At 41.7% G+C, this 17,443-nt stretch overlaps 3 protein-coding genes across 5 annotated transcripts; 2 read left to right on the forward strand and 1 right to left on the reverse strand.

Annotated features, from left to right (window-relative positions):
- The first annotated feature begins 746 nt into the window (after window positions 1–746).
- On the forward strand, window positions 747–5,291 carry jpt2 (Jupiter microtubule associated homolog 2). The gene is made up of 5 exons (XM_084678321.1): window positions 747–1,165; window positions 2,014–2,165; window positions 2,603–2,754; window positions 3,087–3,135; window positions 3,851–5,291. Exons 1-5 carry the CDS (start codon window positions 1,113–1,115, stop codon window positions 4,087–4,089), a joined length of 645 nt encoding a protein of 214 aa, XP_084534447.1. The 5' UTR covers window positions 747–1,112; the 3' UTR covers window positions 4,090–5,291.
- Window positions 5,292–7,100: 1,809 nt separating this feature from the next.
- nosip (nitric oxide synthase interacting protein) lies at window positions 7,101–11,090 on the forward strand. Its single transcript, XM_084678319.1, has 9 exons — window positions 7,101–7,484; window positions 7,766–7,871; window positions 8,015–8,096; window positions 8,542–8,677; window positions 8,811–8,992; window positions 9,557–9,673; window positions 9,856–9,926; window positions 10,380–10,488; window positions 10,644–11,090. Exons 1-9 carry the CDS (start codon window positions 7,415–7,417, stop codon window positions 10,713–10,715), a joined length of 945 nt encoding a protein of 314 aa, XP_084534445.1. The 5' UTR covers window positions 7,101–7,414; the 3' UTR covers window positions 10,716–11,090.
- Window positions 11,091–11,098: 8 nt separating this feature from the next.
- On the reverse strand, window positions 11,099–16,198 carry rcn3 (reticulocalbin 3, EF-hand calcium binding domain). 3 transcript variants are annotated; one of them, XM_084678317.1, is made up of 8 exons: window positions 16,105–16,198; window positions 15,441–15,660; window positions 14,667–14,860; window positions 14,153–14,325; window positions 13,817–13,877; window positions 13,582–13,673; window positions 13,227–13,334; window positions 11,099–11,435 (listed from the first exon to the last, which is right to left on the reverse strand). In XM_084678317.1, exons 2-8 carry the CDS (start codon window positions 15,650–15,652, stop codon window positions 11,328–11,330), a joined length of 948 nt encoding a protein of 315 aa, XP_084534443.1. In that variant the 5' UTR covers window positions 15,653–15,660; window positions 16,105–16,198; the 3' UTR covers window positions 11,099–11,327. The 3 variants fall into 3 exon arrangements, with proteins under 3 accessions (XP_084534443.1, XP_084534442.1, XP_084534444.1); XM_084678316.1 differs by having other exon boundaries at window positions 15,441–15,698; XM_084678318.1 differs by lacking the exon at window positions 11,099–11,435 and adding an exon at window positions 11,637–12,675 and having other exon boundaries at window positions 15,441–15,698.
- Window positions 16,199–17,443: the final 1,245 nt, after the last annotated feature.

Consider the following 17,443-nt stretch of genomic DNA (forward strand, 5'->3'; position numbering starts at 1 on the left):
GAAATTATGGTTGCCTAATACTTACATTTCTCTTTAAAGTGCTCTGATTGGATACCAGCAAAACTGTCGATGACCTCTCCCACTGCTTGAGTTGTTATTTAACTGAATGTACATTTCAAGGATACTGTAACTGGATATCGCTGGATACACTACTACCTCGTTAACCTACTTATTACATTAAGAAAATACAGAAAATGAAGCCATAAAGTTCGATGTCATGTTTACAAATACATGGTTTTAATCTTGCTTGCATACAATTTTTATTAATGCTGATAATCACTACGTTGGCGTTCCGGTTCATCCCTTAAAAGCGTAAGTAACCGAAAACTACCTAATTGAAACTGCCTAACTAGCTAGCATTGTAGCTTCCTAAATTCGCCTGGGACCAAGTAACCTAGTACAGTAGCTAGCAGGCAGGAGCAATCCTAAACTTGTTCGTTTTCACATAAATACAAAATAACAGAAAATAAAGTGAGAAAACATTAGTACGTCTTATTACCTTTACTTGAACAGTCACATCATGGAAAAGCATTGCAGTCTTAAAACGGAATAGTAGCTAGCCCACATTAAAAACATTAGCATGTCCAACTAGCTAGGAAGCTAACAGTCAAACGCTTCAGCTGCTGCAACAGTCCTGTTTGAGTACGCCACGCCCACTTCTAACGCACAAACAAAACTTATGATTGGTCAGATCAAGGGAAACGAGGACATGCGCGTCTACATCATCAATTGTTGCAAATGTACCACTTTGTACAGAGCCCGGTTTCCCGAGATAGGCCAATCGTTGGACACTCGTTTCCCTAAACTCCGCCAAAACCACACAGACAGATTATTTGTATTATTAGATTCCCAAAGTCTTTGAAAAAATAAAACGCTTTGAGCCATGTGGGTCTTGTTTCGAACGTAACATCAACATCCTCTGTTCTTGTCAGCGTATGACGCTGTAGCGAGCTTACGTATCGCGATTAGCTTTATTGCAACGTCAGCAACTTGGAACATGATCGAAGTCTTACTTCAGCTCCACCTACTCTTTCAGTTTCAAACTTTTCACCGAATGTGACGCCACTGTCCTTACTGCCAATTTAATAAAGCACACAGGATAGCTATTTACAATGACTTCTACAAACATGTTTCAAGGGCTTGATGGCGCGAAGCCAAGTTCAAGGTAAGACATGAGCCAAAAGACTGAACTAATCTTTACTAACAAAAGAAAGGTAGGAACCAAATTAACTGGTTGTGAGCTAGGATGTGCTTATTCAACATCATGTTCTTTTTTGTCCGCATGCTAACGCGGTAGAATGCAAAGTGAACGCTAGCTGTCTTGTTTATTATCCATGCATTTTTATTGTTCTAAAATAACAAATAGCGTGAACGATTGTAAATGTTTTCATATGTACTGCCATTTAGGCTAAACACATTCCAAATATATTGTTGCTTTGTGACTTGTTAGCTTAGCTGTTCCATCAAGCTAGGCTAACAATTTTGCGATGTTGGTGTGCCACTATTTTGACCATCTAAACTCACTCTAGCTACTGAAGCGAGGTTGTTAGTCATTGGCTGGCTCAAACCTACCCGACACAGACAGTTGTTTAATGTCCTTGTTCCGAATTGAACGTTATTCGGTTAGGCTTTATTAATTATGTAGTTGGCTAATTAACTGCATCTTAGAAACCTTGCTAGCGGTTAACCAGCAAGAAGACTGCCACTTCACAATGGTAACATTACCTAGCCTAAGGTAGCTAACTGTGAAATTGACCATCAAACTATTATGTACGGAGGGAGTTAAGGGAGTTTTTTTTTGTTGCCTTATTTTATGAACCTCAATATAGCCTACTGAATGTTTTGAAGATCTAACAAAAACAAAAATATTCTGGGGTTGGTGGACTTATTGCTTCATAACGTCCTATGTCACTTTTAGGCCTGCAGATAATCATACATTTCCGTTCTTTTTTGTCCACATTTTTGCTGATGTGGACTTGTATATTAGACTGTTTCTTTGTGTGTATGTAACAGAGTGCTGCGTCCTCCTGGAGGTGGCTCCAGTAACTTGTTTGGTGGTTATGAAGAAGACGCGTCTGCCTCCAGGAGGCCTCATAAAATGGCCTCCACTATTTTTGAGCCAGTAGAGGATTCCAGTGGAGCCCCCAGGCGATCTAACCCCCCAGGTCAGAGGTGCATGAAGCACGGGCAAGTTCAGATATACTTCAAAGATCCAGCCAAAAATCTGTCACATCATTATGTTTAACGCCTTTGAAAAAGAAGAAATGGCCTTATTCACTTCCTACTTCAACTGTCTAACCAATAGGGAAAACACTCACCAGCACAGAACTTGTGTAGGCAGCAAATGCAGAGAAATGGGTAGAAAAGGCTCATGAGTAAAGTTATCAACTCAAACAGAAGTCAGGTTTGGCATAGACCATTTGGTGATCAAGTTTTGACACACAAGTTCTGGGTAAAATTGTGGGATTTTAAAAGACCATGATTACTGTAATAGATGTATTTTGTGATTAAATAAACATTCTAATATATTTGAGCCGTTATTGTTCATATTTTACACAAGCTGTCATTGGTGACGGGTTTGATCTCTTTTGTTCTCATATAGGGGGGAGGAGCAGCGGGATATATGACGAAGCCAAGGCTCCCTTACAGCAGCACAGACCGGCCCCTCCTGGTGGACCGACCAGCAACATCTTTGGTGAAGCAGAGAGCTCCGTGCCCCCTGCCACTACCCGGAGCCACCCTAATAAACCAAAGGCAAGTTATTGCAGCAATATCTGGAAGCCATCAAACCAAACACCTAGTAACCCAGAGTTTGAAGTACTGACACCTGTCACTTGTGGTCCGAGTGGGCAAAGGAGACAGTGATAACAAAGTCATAAATAGAACAGCAGCAAAACACAAACATATTTCTAAATTATAGAGATCCCTATTAAAGATCCCTTTTGATTGTATTGATTAATGTGGAAATAATTAGAAAAATACTATGTTACATCTTCTGTCACTTTAAGTGCTTTGAATCCATTGCGTGAATATGGAATGGTTGTCTTCTTTGTTGGTGAGTGGGTGATATATTCTGTCATTTCCAGGATAACATAAACATGTCTTCAAGTGCCACTCCTGAACAAGAGCTTCCAAGTGAGTTATTTGCACTCACAGCCTGTTTACTCAAACCCAAAATGAAGGTTATTTACCTTTTAAGCCCCTCTAAAAATCCATCCAATTAAACCAAGTGGAAGATGCTTACAGTTAACACCTGTTGTGATTCTGTTGTTGCATTATTTATTGTATAATACAAACCCCTCCTTGGCCCTTATGCACTGAGAGTAGTATTACAAGTATGTTGACATGCTCTGCTACAGAATGACTGGACTAGCTCTAAGCTTTAGGACCTAAAACCCTCAAATCTAAACCTTATTTGAAAGACAAACAGGTTTAATAATGCAATATGCATATAACCTGTACATAACACTTTTATGATGCTGTCTGGACTCCCCATTATGTATAATGTCACTGTGTATTACAAAAAAGGGTGCCAAATATTGTTAAAACAAATGAAACCTAGAAGTTTCATTTCAAATGTTTTAAATTGGCACTCTCATCTTAGACAGAATCGGGCTGTAATGGTGCCCAGACACATCATGAAAGGGGAAACCAGAAGAAGACTTTTCAAAAGTTCCTTTATAAAAATGTTATATACTGGAGGCAGCATAGGGAAGTCTCACTGAGACAGTTGGTTATTCTATAGCGAGGGGTTGCTTATTTCCAGAGGAGTTGGTTATTATGAAGGGTAACCTCTCAAAACTGGGGTGCTGCACCTCTCACCTTACTCAACTCTCCATGTCCCTTTCAGCCTCTCAGCCAAAGGAAACTCCAACACAAGTGATTTGTCCTCCACCTGTGAAGGTGGAACAGTTCCTGTCTGAGGCAGAGCCCTCCGCTCCTTCCAGGCCCCTGGAGAAGGACCACGAGCCCTCCGCTCCTTCCAGGCCCCTGGAGAAGGACCACGAGCCCCGCCTGGGGGCTCGGCCCCGCTCCCACAACAAGGTCCTCAACCCCCCTGGAGGAAAGTCCAGCGTGGTCTTCTACTGACCAACTTCCCATCTCTCTTCTTTCTGTACACATTCTTTTTGTTTGTTTTATCCTTCCTCATTCCACCCTTTCTCACTGTCTTCCAGGGATGTCTGAAAAAGTTTGTTGTTAGAAATGATCCTCTATTCCCTTATAAAGGAAATAGTCACATCTCAATGATTCATGGTTGATTTATTTGTCACATTTCACATCACATCCCTGGTCTGCATTCTTCTGCACTTTAAGACCGTTCCAGAGGCCCTGTGTTGTTGTTTTCTGGATGAAACTTGCAATCACTACTGTCCTTTTACTGTGTTGAGGTGACGTGTGTAATCATGTAATTACTCACTGTAAAGGGTCATCTTTGACTTGGTAATGGATTGTGATGAAAGGCTGGTGAGTAAAATAGGTGTACTGTGTCTCAGGCACCCTCAATGTTCATCCACCAAACTCGGTTCCGTTTACTGCTCTACATTCTATAGACCTTTTACTGTCTGTTCATCTTGCTTGTTGTTCTAACCACTAATGCAAATGGGCAATGTCATCAGTTTGCTTACGTTTTGCCAATTAACCATATTTCTTTTGCATTTCTGTCTTGCTTATGTTTATGCATACGCTTATGTTATCCTACACTATACATTTATGAAACTTTGTTCAGGGAAAAAAGCCAAAAAAAACGTCAGCCAATTGCCTTGACCCAAAGTTTATTTTCCTTCAATTTTGATCTTGTCCACTGTGGCAAATACTGAATGTATCATGTTTCTGGTTTGGTTCAGACACTGTTTGCTCTAAGAATGGTAAATCAGTTTTGGGGAGGCCTTTAATTTATGTTTTAAATTAAAACTGTGGCACACAAGTGAACTGTGGAAGATAGCATGACAGACCAACAGAGTAGGCTCAGCCTCATACAGCAGGAGGAGGTGGGAGCCCAGCCACCATGTTGCACACGTTCACAGTATCCCGGCTCTGCCCGTAATGTTGAAAGGTGTAATGCCCATTATTTCTTTATGCAACCTATAACCCTGTACATGGTGTATGCCAATTACTATGATCCTAGACAATCATCTTAGACTAACCCTAAGTAGCTGAGCGACTGTTGAGTGGTGAGTTGTACTTAACCTCTACTTGTTAGCTTGGACTGGTAGTGTGCAACAATTGAAATGTAACAAAATTGAATAAAAATGTAATACCATGCCAATGTAATAAAAATGCTGACCAAAGAACATTGTGTTGGTAGCCATACAAACTGTGCATTCCCTCAGAAATAAAAACACCCACATCAAAATGTCATAGTTTAAAGGCTGCATTCATCTATGGGACCTCAAGGTTAACCAGTCTTGAGTCTAGTGACATTGGCACTGTTTTTAAAGTTAAACATGTTTAGATTAAGTTTGTTAAGCCATAACCATAGACTGAGGTACTTTGAGGATCCTTTAATGTGGACAGTAACTGAACACAGATGCCTTCATCAGCATTCAACAGTTTGTACTTGGTTTTAAATCCATTGAGTGATTTCTGTAATATGTCATTTACATATTTTTTGCAATGATTGACACCACTGTAATCAAGTTATAGAGTAACTGTAGTCACGTGTGCCATGCTCACCGACAGACAGTAAAAACAAATCACAGATCCCCGAACAGTGATGCCTCACTGTAGCAGCATAGGAGCAGCGCCGGTTCACACTCCTGAACAGTAGGTGGCGGTGACGCACCTCATTAACGTTGGTTGCAATCTACAATTAAAAGCGCAAGAAGAACGCTCCTATGTCAGAGAATGTCTAAAGAGAAGAGAAAACCATAGATATCTATGGGGAGAACTGCCACTCGAGAAACGTCCGGGTTTTGAACTGGTTGCAGTTCCACTCAAGTTCCATATGAGGGCGCTAACGGTCGAGTGCAGAATGAATGGAGGTCTATTGAGCTATTACCCTCAAAATCCACTTTTTGTCTAGTAATTTGAATTCTGAATTCGAAAGGGGAGGCAGAAAAAAACACTGCTGGCTGTTAGATGGTTTTAAAGTCGCCTTTCTGTTCTAAAAAGCCTTTGAATGTCATTGACGTCACACACATCGTACGACCAGACCTACTGCTTGACGGCAAGCTCTGGTTACTTCCACTTTTCTCTCGAGGCATCGACAACACAGCTGACAGGTTAGGCTCTCCCTGTCAATACACATGCTAGAAAGCGTTTTGGCTTACTAATGTTGTTGCTAATGTTGGTAATGCTCTGACATTCTGATTTCGCTTCGGATGCCATCAAGCGGGAGCTCTGGTCGTATCAGTCCTTCACTAACCAATCAGCATTCATTAGCAGAATGCTAGGGTGTTATGGGCAACAACGAATCACCCTGTAAGAAATGAAAAGGACATAAGTACTCGTTCATTCAACTTTAGACCTATAATACATGTTGAACATGCAAAAACTGCAATCAAATCGGAGATTTCTCAACGACAATCAGGCGAAAGAGACACTTTTAGCCGTTTAGCTCCATAGACTCCCATTCAACATGCACTCGCTTGCGATCACCCCCAGTGGAACTCTGGTGGAACTGCAGCCAAATTCGGTACAATGGGGCTTAATAGGGAGTGGCAAGGCTCTCCTTAAACAGGCTCTGATACAGCTCAGAAATAAATGTGGTGTGGAAATACATGTGGTGTGTAATAGTCTCAAAAAATAAATCAATGTGGGATTAGGAAATAAAAGTCCCATTAAATAATAAATGTCTTTACAAAAACGTCATTTTGAATTAAATAAATGTATTTATTTATTGATGTCAGTAAATGGATTCAGCTAGATAATTATATAATGCTGTATTTATATATTTATTGCCATCTTTGTTTTATTTAGTTTAGTTTATTTCCTCGCCATATTTATTTACGTATGTATTTATATATTTATTTACCTATTTATTTATTTAATTTTGACTAACTCGGCGTTCCATACATGTAGGAGTTAATTTCAGTTAACTACTACACCAAAAGATGAAGTCATGTACTTCATCTTTTATTTTGAAATCCATAGCAAGCACACTAAGTTGGTTCCGGTGTGAATACGCGTAGTGTACTTATTTTATCGTAGTAGCCTACCTACAGTAGCTCTAATGCTAGCAACACTCAAATATTAACCTTACATTTAATTTCGAATTGCTAATAAGGTTTTTGGGGTCTTTAACTCGACGCGTAGTCTGTTTACTCGACGCAAATTAAATACCCTTGTTGGCTAGCTAGCTGACTGAGTGGATAGTAAGCGTAGTGTTGTGCTTTCTAGGTAGTTACTAGAGCTACTAGTAGACTACCGAAACTAGGAACTGACTACTGTAGCTAGCTACAGAAGTTTCCAAAAAATGACGCGACATGGGAAAAATTGTACAGCGGGGGCCGTATACACTTACCACGAGAAGAGAAAAGACACGGGTGAGTAAATATGTGCTGCTCGTGTTGGTCTTTTAGCTCTTGTAAGATTATTTTTGCAACGGTTTTGCCTAGTCGTAGTACTGAAACGAACATCAGGCAACCAACAGCTACTGTAGGAAGCACAAAGTTAGCCTAGCTCTAACTTCTTTATCCACTGGGTATTAATGAAGCCTGACTATCACAACAATTGCGCCAATGTAGTTACTATCCTAAAGCGTATATTCCTGTCCTCAAGAAATTAATTGGAAAGACTTTAAACACCACCCTTCTTTTCTTTTCAGCGGCATCTGGTTATGGGACACAAAGTGTGCGTTTGGGCAAGGATGCAATTAAGGACTTTGACTGCTGTTGCCTTTCTCTACAGCCGTGCAGGGACCCTGTTGTAACGTATGTCAAGGCTTATGGATACCACATCACACACCGTGAACCGCGAGTTGTACCCGAGGACTGAAGATATATTATCATAATATACATTCATCACCGTGACCTTGTTTGTGAATGCCCACAAGATTGCACTTTTTCCTCTTTAGTCTAGATGGATACTTGTATGAGAAGCAGGCCATCCTGGAGTACATGCTTCACCAGAAGACAGATATTGCAAAGAAAATGAAGGCAAGTTTGACTCATTAATGGAATTCTTGATCTCAGTGGTGTATGTGCTCTGGCTTTACATTGGTTGAAAGTGACATGATTAGGTATCGTCATTTTGCATCGGTTGTGGATGAACTAAATTGGATGAAATTGGCTTACTGCTCTGTCCAAGCAATGAGTGAACCAATGACAATTTCTATAATCAGTCAAGTTTGTTGTGCATCTTTGTGTGACCTGTACCTTTCTTAGAGAGAATAGGGAGTTTTCACCTTGAATAAGAAGACTTGTCCCCTCCATCATGGTGTCTCTCTTCCTCCTACTGTCATGGTTTCCTTCATCCTGTCATGGTTTCCCTCATCCTGTCATGGTTTCCTTCATCCTGTCATGGTTTCCTTCATCCTGTCATGGTTTCCTTCATCCTGTCATGGTTTCCCTCATCCTGTCATGGTTTCCCTCATCCTGTCAGGCCTACGAGAAGCAGAAACAGGCTCAGAAGAGTGACAGTCGACTTGAGTCAAAGTCAGAGGAGAGGGAGAGGGCTGAGAGATTCAAGACCAGGGAGAACAGTATTGTGTCCAAGCCCATCAACCCCTTCACCTCAGGTAAGACACAGAGACAAAGTGTCATTGTGTAGCTGTCCAGTTCTGTGAGCAGCATTTGGTCAAGTGTGCAACCCTGTATCAGCGGAATCTAATTCTTCATAAGAATGTGAGCTGATGTCCCGTGTCTCACCAGGCTTGACCAAGGACGTCCAGACGGTTAGGACAGACAGTCAGAGCAGCGCCAGCATCTCAGCCAGTTCTTCCATGACAGACTCCTCCTCCTCTGCTCCTGGCTCCAGCTCCACCCAGAGCCTACCCAGCTTCTGGATCCCCATGCTAACGCCTGAAGCCAAACCCACCTTACTAAAGAAACCAGTAATTTGACTGCCTTGTTTTTCTTCCAATTTTTCTATTAGATTTGAATGAAAACATCAACATATTTCTCAGTATTTTCAAATCATATAAATATATATTTTTACGCAACAAATGTCTTCCATTGCTCGTGTATGTTTATACTGCTTGGACAAAGGGACATAGAGCAGGACATGAGAGTAAAAAGTAGTAACAGTTTAGAAGTCAGCTGGAACAGATGCTCCAGTATGACATATTAGTTTGGTGTTACCCCTAAACCCACTGTGGGGCCAGGGCAGTCCTCAACCAGAGTTTTTGGCTGAGGTAGAGTTCCATAACAAGTTTGTTGCCTCTTCTGTCAGCTAGGTCAAAATGTTCATGTCAACGTGCTCTTTGTTTGTGAACCTTTATCATTGTATTTGAGGTGCTAATGCAATAGCTCTTATGCAATATATATTGGCAGTAGGTCACTAGTCAGTGGCTTAAATGAGAATTGTGAGTTAGGTACTTGCTTGTTTTATCTGTAGTCCTTCCTGTTAAAGGCTGAGCCATGATCAAAGGTCTGTTCCTCTTCTCCCACCCTGTCAGAGTAAGACAGTGCTGTGTCCGATGTCGGGGAGGCCCCTGAAGATGAATGAGCTCATCCCTGTGCGCTTCAAAGCCCTGGACCCCAGTCTGGACCGAGTGGCCCTTCTCACACGGCAGGTCAGCAACATGCTCACCGTGTCATTTACCACCCTCAAGAGTTTAGCCTGAAGATGTATTACATTGTTAAGGACAGACCTCTTCAAGCCTTATGGTGGAACTAATTCAAACCTAGAACAACGACACATGCACATGCAAACACAGATGTATGTTGTAAACATGTCTCTATAATTTGTCCTTAGGAGAGGTATGTGTGTGCAGTGACCAAAGACACACTGGGAAACAGCACCCCCTGCTCCGTCCTGCGACCTTCGTGAGTACCAGGACTGGATCTCAGTTTGATAAGATGGTTTACTACGTCACCACTTATATCGAAACGTCTGCCAAAAAAAACATATTCCAACGTTGACATTTTAATTGACATCGATGCAACTTAGTTGGCACACATTGTCATTATTATATAATGGATATACAGTATAAATACATTATTTCCCATATGATAAACTAAAGTTTGTGCTTTTTAAGATTAGTGACCTCTCATCTTCTCATGTCTTAATCTGCATTGCGAGTCAGTCACAAGACATTAAGGACTAAACATGACGTGACTCAGTGAATGACAGGCAGAGCCTCCATCTTCCATCTAGTACACCTGTCCTGCTCTGGGTTTTGTTCACTTCTCAGTTCCCTGTACGTGTACTGAATGTGACGTCTCCCTTTCTCTCCCCCCCGTTCCCTGGTCTCCTACATGGTTTAACTCTGTCACCAGTGGAGCTGTGGTGACACAGGAGTGTGTGGAGAAACTGATCAGGAAGGACATGATTGACCCTGTGACTGGAGACAAACTCAAAGAGAAGGACATCATACCACTACAGCGGGTGTGTGTGTGTGTGTGTGTGTGTGCATGCACGTGTATACATACTGTGTGTGACACCTAAGAGTTGTGTGTGTGTGTGGTCACTGACTGCTAAGTGTAAAATTGAATTTGTATTTCTTTTTCTCTCCATTTCTTTTATTCTGTCTTGTTTTTCAGGGAGGAACTGGGTTTGCGGGCTCTGGAGTGGGACTCAAAGCCAAAGAATCAAGGCCAGTAATGCAGGTGTAGAAGACATGGAGATGGGTGGTGCAGGAGGCCAGTAATGCAGGTGTAGAAGACATGGAGATGGGTGGTGCAGGGAGAGTTGGAGGAGGAAGTGGGATGGAGGAGGGTGGAGTATTGTAGATATTGTTTGGTTACAGCCAACTGTTGGGTCATTTCTCATTTGTTGTTTTATGTACTGTAGTTATTTCATTTTATTTCCTTCATGTGGACAAATACGGATACACACACACACACACACATCCACATAGTGTAACATCACTCACATCCACATAGTGTAACATCACACACATCCACACAGTGTAACATCACTCACTGATTTAGCAACATGGTGTCTGTCCTCAATTTGATGAAAAATAAAGTTGATTGAGTCATAGACAAGTATCCTGTTTTTGTTTTCTGATCATTTTAATGCAAATGCTTATGGCCTGAGCAGTTACTCATTACTAAACTCTTGTTTAACCTTGACTTACTTTATCATTCTCTGTTTCGAGGTGACGTTAGTAAATGGATCAATCCTACTGTAATCAAGTCAGGCTGGAACCTCACTAGGAAGTACGCCTCATTTTGGCATTTGGTGTGAGTAGGTCAGATCGGGTAGGGTCACCGAATGAAAGGTCACAGTTCATCATGCCCATCCACCACCAAGCCTCCATAGTCCGTCAAGCAGCTGGTCTTAATAAAATCCATCTTGTCTATGATCTCAGCCAGAGAAAGGAGGCCGTCCTGAGAGCCCAGCGGTTGGAGGAAAGAGTTGAAAACAGACTAAGAAAGGTATGAACCAACAGAGTTTAGACAGTTAAATAGAAGAAATCTGTTGTTTCCTGGACAGTATCACCTTTTGATTCCCTTAACATGGAACACAACCAACCTTTCACTTAAATGTTCCCATAATGTAGAAAATAACATCCAATAAATAAAGAGGGCTTCTTCATGAAAATAATATTTTAAAAGTCAAACGTACCAAAATACAAATTCAGCTGTTCATTTCAAGGATGATTATGCTGTGCCTGGTCTTTATGTTGGTTAATTTATTTATTTTTCAAATTAAAAACAGACTGCTGACTAACAAATGAAAACAATTATTTTTGAATTATAAAAACCAACATGGCTTTATTTCATATTCAAAGAGAGACATTTTCACGGTTCTTTTTTGTCTCCACCCTAGTCCTCCCTCTCCCCAATCCATCCTTCTCTTCATTCACAAGTGTACATACAGCTAACTAAGTGTACAGTTCGTCTTCAGAGGAGTGTTGATTTGAACAGTGTTCCTATGTTGGCGTGTGGTCCTTCGTCTGTTTCAGCCATGTGTTGTGAGCATGTGTGTGTAAGATTTTTGGATTATAGACAGAGCTTATGTATCTGCCAGTGTAAACATTTCTTATCTTAGCGCTCCTATTGATCTCGATTGAAATCCTTGTCCTCAAATCTGACCACTATGCTGACTCACCCTTGTGCTGATAGCAGAAACATCCCCCTCCAACCTCGTCTTAGTACATATTCAGTAACACATTACCCTGATGTCTATTATTTCTAATATAAAAAATACTGTACTTCAGTTAGGGGAACCCTAATCTGGTACCCAGACCAACTTCCGGGGGGAGATCACTGATGTGAGGGGGGACATCTTCAGTTTAAGCCCGCCCCTTTCAGGAAGTGTTTGAGGGCTTGCATGACGTGTGCTTTGCAGATCTCCACATCCAACAACACAAATTGTCAAAAGATAAAGCGAAAGCAGGACCCTTCCCATATGACTCATTGATGAAAAGAATAGAAAAGATTTGGTTTGTGAGACTAAAGGAACCCCCCCCACAGCTCTAGCCCCCATGGACCCCATGTATGACTTAATGAATGACTCTCAGAGCTCATCGTGTCTCTTGGTCAGATCTTCCCCGTAATTGGTTGCCTGGCTTCCGACAAACATGTTCCAGTTGGCCAGAATTTCCTTCTTGGTTATTTTGTCATCCTGTTGCGTCCAATCACGGAGGCACGTTGCAATTCCAGCCCAACACCATTGATCAATTGGGTTGAAGGGAATGGGAGCATGAAAGAAAAGTTGCATTGGAGGGGGGGGGGGGGGGGGGGGAAGAAGAAGCTTGTTATAATTACCAGGTCATTACACCTAATTATTTCCATTATGTTGGTTATCAGCCAGATTATGTCAATTAAAGTTTCAATTACTGACAATCATGCTCAGTCATCAATTTATTCAGTGACAATCATTAAACACAATAGTTTGATTTATTTGAATAGTTCAGCCCATGCTCCTACCAAAGCGTAAATTCTAAACGAACAAACCATACGTTTACTTGTCTGACAAGTTTGAGTTGTTTCTGAAAGGGACCTTAATATCTGTATATCCCAATAAGGACCCTGGAACAACGGCAAAGCGATGAGACTGTAGCCAATGATGAGGTCCAGTCTTCAGAATATATGCTTGTCTTATACAGTTAAGTCTGTATAGAGGGTGTGTGCGTGTATGCACTGTTGTGTTTGTGGACACAGAAGGAGACCTACCTTATCTGTGTCTGTCTCGTGGATCAGGTGCCTGGCCTCGTTGTCGGCGTGGTCGATCTCTCCAGGGAGGATCCACTGAGACACCTCACTGGCATCTAGAAATCCATCCTGACGAGACAGGACACAGTCTGTTATTCCTTACACACTGAGACAGAAAGCCCAGTTTCAGGTTCTGTATATCAGGTCATAAAGACTGCTCTCCTGATTCTCTTAACCATCCAATGCTTTGGCCTCTCTTTCTTCCTCATATTACATTGAGGGGATAGTTTATCTCGGTCCCCAGAACCCAGATTGACATGATCAGTCAGCCCTCATGTTTCACATCATCATGCAGATGCAGGAGACAGTGCAGAACCTTGTTGACGTCCCTGAACTCTGTGAAGTGTGTTTTCTCAGTCCGCACCCAGTCTGGCTCGCTCTCCCCAGACTCTGTTGTGAACATGTCACCTGGGGATGATGTGGGGCAGTGAGACAAGACTCAGAACCATGTCTTCACAGACTGTCAGACCCTACTGAGTATGTACATTAAATATGAAATGTGTGTGTTCTAGACAGAGGGTACAGAGATCCAACATGAGTGAGAAACTTACCAATGTATTCGTTCAAGTCAATCTTTCCATCCCCATTCTTGTCAATGTCTTCTAGTGTCTCCTAATAACAAACAACATGTAATTAGTTGTTCACAGCTCCTTTTAAAATAACTCAATGAGATGTCTGCTGATGTTGAGCAATAAGACAGACTTCTTGATCAAAAAGAAATCAACCAAGCATTATGCCTTCATCATGCCAAGAATCATGGAAGAGGAAGGCAGCAGAGGCGTGTGCTCTTGGACACCCATGTGAGAGAAACACAGACCTTGTCAGTAAGCTCAGGTGTGTCTGACACGCATCCCATAACCTTCCTATGACCTCCACCAGACCCTCACCTGGACCACCACCCCTTTCATGTGGTCGTACTCCTCAGGGTGGAGGAAGGCTGTGAACTCCTCTCTGGTGGCGTCGCCGTCGCCGTCGCGGTCTGCTGTCCTAAAGCGTCTCTCGTCTCTGGTTAGCATGGACTTATAGCTGCTCTTGTCATCCACATCATCAAACTCCTCATCTGCAGCGGTGAGGCAAATTATATCAGCATCTCTTAGCTTCACTCAAAACATGTCAACATAAGGTTAACCGAGTACAGAAAAGTGCTATAGATTGCTATAGACAGACTCAATTGGAAGGTTGATTGTGGTCCTTTGTCAAAGACTGAAGCTGGTCTATGTCTATGTCTCTCACCCCAAAAAGACTACAAGCTCCAACAACTCCACGCCCATCACACAAACACACAACCCCAGAAGCTGTCTGAATTCCTCATTCCATAGCTCCATAAGAACTTACACACACAAACCATAGTTCCATACAGCACCCTATAGCACCATCCAGTATAACAGCATGTAAACACACCCAGGTAGAAGCCGTAGGTGGTGTTCTTATACTCCTCCCAGCCGACCCTTCCATCCTTGTTCTGGTCGTACTCCTTCCAGTGTTTGTCCACATTCTCCTGGATGTACCTCCTCTGGCGGTGTTTGATCCACTGGTGCAGCTCCCCATGGCTCACAAAGCCATCCTTGTCTGTGTCGATGCGTTCCACTATTTTCCTGTGGAGAGGAGAGAAACCCTTTTTTAATGTTCACTCTAACAATAGTCAGATGCATAATTGCATAGCAGACAGTTCTGTGCAATAGGAGAGGGGACATTCCCAGGTGAATGAGGCTGAAGATCATTTGTTATTTCTACCACTAGAGGGCAAGAGTGAGAGGATCTAGATTGTAATGACGCTGTCAAAAGCACTAACTGAAAGATAGATAAATAAATAAATGAGTTGAGGTACATTTGAGGTAGTTGCATTGAGGTCCATCCTGATCTAAGATTGTGTCTGGAGGAACATTTCTGTCCCACAGGAAACAAATGTGATAGAATGATTTGTTGGCATAAAACCTACAATCCCAGAGAAATTACACCGAGCCCAATTAACTACTTTTCTTTCAGTGTCAAGTAGAAGAAGTGGTGTGTGAGGGGGAAATATCTCTAACCCTAGTGGTGTGTGAGGGGGGTTTCGAACCCTAGTGGTGTGTGAGGGGGGTTTCGAACCCTAGTGGTGTGTGAGGGGGGTTTCGAACCCTAGTGGTGTGTGAGGGGGGTTTCGAACCCTAGTGGTGTGTGAGGGGGGTTTCGAACCCTAGTTTGTCTTTGCTCTCGTCAGGGGTGAGCTGGTCAAAGGTCCTGGCTTCCTCTTTTCCCAGGAAGGCCTCGTGGTCATACTGGAAACCAGTGGCATCGTCATGGTCGCGGTCACTGAGGTCGCTATGGCGATGGATACGCTTCTCCTGAGCGGGCACAGCAACAGTAACTCCAACGAGGAGGACAAGTAATGTGAGGGACAGCAACATCCTCAGATCTAGAGGAGACAGAGAACACCAGAGATAGAAGACAGATCTATGGTGGTGAAGAGAGAGAGAGAGAGAGAGAGAGAGAGAGAGAGAGAGAGAGATACAGACAGACAGAGGTGACAGCACAAGAAAATATGATTTTTGTGGATTTAGGGTGACACTAATAACGCATGCAGATAAGACATGCCCTTGACTTACAGAATGAGACTGACTAAGTGTCTCAAACATTAACAAAGTACATTTGAAAGAAATTAAAAATCTTTATTAAATGATGAAAATATTATACAACCTAAAGCTTGATTTACGTAGCTAACATGTAAAGCCAGTTTGATGGCATTAGAAAACCACATAAATCTAATGGACGTAAAGGCCTTACCTTCAAAAGTCTTTTTTTAATTATCAGCTTTTATAGCCAATAAATTTGCAAGTACAGCTAAAAGGAAAACACGTACCAATTCTTGAGTCTGTTCTTTCTTTCTGTCTTTCTTCTTTAGGAATAGTTGCCTGGAGTACGCGTTGGCATCCTCCCTGCCTCTTTAAATCCTACTGGAAGAGGAGTTGCCAAATTTGCTCAGTCGACCATTCACAAACACGCTGACAAAACCTGATAACCAATAACATCTCGCAAGCGGGACAAACGGAGCCTGAAACATATTTTGATTGGTTCTGAAACGCCACGTTGACACACGAACGCGCGGGGTGAAACGTTTCATAGTCGGAACGCGCATCACTAACTTTTGTATTTCAACTCCTTCTGAAGTTTAGTTAACAAAGTGGGAAAATGTATAGAGGAATCTGCCGTCAATTACAATCAGAACTTTAAGTAGGCTATATATGTAAATTGGCCTTAACTGCAAATAGGCCTACAATCAGCTACTGAATCTAACAACACTTCTTGTCTAAGTTTCTAATCACAACGCATATCAGCAAAACCTTGTAATTTGTATATTTAAAATGTATTTGTGCAAAATAGAGAACCTTACTTGTTTGTGCAGTCTTGTCGCTTGGGGGCAGACTGGGATTGTTTAGAGCAGGGATCACGCAGCTCAGTCCGGCTGGGAGCACGCGCAATATCAGTCTGTTCCCTAAATCCCATACTTATTTCCTGAAGCTGAATCTAAAAAACATAGATTCGGGTTTAGCAATTGGTAAAATCCATGCAATATGCGACCAGTGAAAAACTCCCAATGTTCGTAGATTTTATTACTTAAATGTTGTATACCTCAGTTATATAATTCGTAGATGTTTAACATATTAGTAGTCTACATGATTTTTTGATGTTTGTATCAAATATGTGTCACATTGTTTTAAGGTTGAGTCTTTTTTGTAAAAAAAAAAAAATGTACAACCCCCCTGTGATTATATAAAAAATCGGCCTACCTTTGCAGAGGCACAGTTAATTACGTTTTTTGGATAAAAAAAACATACTTTTTATATATTGCCACAAAATACATAAACTATTGTGTGACTCGTTTATGCTTGTTTTATCCATACAGGCTCGCTTAAAGACCCCCGTTCCAGAATGTTTACTCCTAACCAATACCTTAAATGAAAACCTCAAAAGAATATAGGCTAACTTTTATTTTTATTATGATCTTCTTTCAGTGTTTGTACATATCTCTGACTCTAACTGGTTAAATGAGTTGGTTCAGAGTTTACGCCTGTCATGACTCCATGAGTTGTTGTTGCGTTGCATCACTATTAGAGGTTAAACACATTCAGGTATTTCCAGTAGTGGTGGCTACATGACTGTGTCTGCACAGGATCTTAAATGTGACTGTTTTCATGTTA

This window comes from Hypomesus nipponensis, chromosome 17 (genome assembly GCF_054491055.1).
Source record: "Hypomesus nipponensis isolate SF chromosome 17, ASM5449105v1, whole genome shotgun sequence".
Lineage (NCBI taxonomy): Eukaryota > Metazoa > Chordata > Actinopteri > Osmeriformes > Osmeridae > Hypomesus > Hypomesus nipponensis.

Excerpts from the sequence above, each read along its gene's own strand:
- jpt2 (XM_084678321.1), top strand. The coding sequence starts at position 1,113 with ATGACTTCTACAAACATGTTTCAAGGGCTTGATGGCGCGAAGCCAAGT. Across the intron at positions 1,166-2,013 it reads GGCGCGAAGCCAAGTTCAAG|AGTGCTGCGTCCTCCTGGAG; the intron begins GTAAGACATGAG and ends TGTATGTAACAG. Across the intron at positions 2,755-3,086 it reads GCCACCCTAATAAACCAAAG|GATAACATAAACATGTCTTC; the intron begins GCAAGTTATTGC and ends TGTCATTTCCAG.
- nosip (XM_084678319.1), top strand. The coding sequence starts at position 7,415 with ATGACGCGACATGGGAAAAATTGTACAGCGGGGGCCGTATACACTTAC. Across the intron at positions 8,097-8,541 it reads ATATTGCAAAGAAAATGAAG|GCCTACGAGAAGCAGAAACA; the intron begins GCAAGTTTGACT and ends TCATCCTGTCAG. Across the intron at positions 10,489-10,643 it reads ACATCATACCACTACAGCGG|GGAGGAACTGGGTTTGCGGG; the intron begins GTGTGTGTGTGT and ends CTTGTTTTTCAG.
- rcn3 (XM_084678317.1), bottom strand. The coding sequence starts at position 15,652 with ATGTTGCTGTCCCTCACATTACTTGTCCTCCTCGTTGGAGTTACTGTT. Across the intron at positions 14,861-15,440 it reads GAGAGCAAAGACAAACTAGG|GAAAATAGTGGAACGCATCG; the intron begins GTTCGAAACCCC and ends TCCTCTCCACAG. Across the intron at positions 14,326-14,666 it reads CACCTACGGCTTCTACCTGG|ATGAGGAGTTTGATGATGTG; the intron begins GTGTGTTTACAT and ends TCACCGCTGCAG.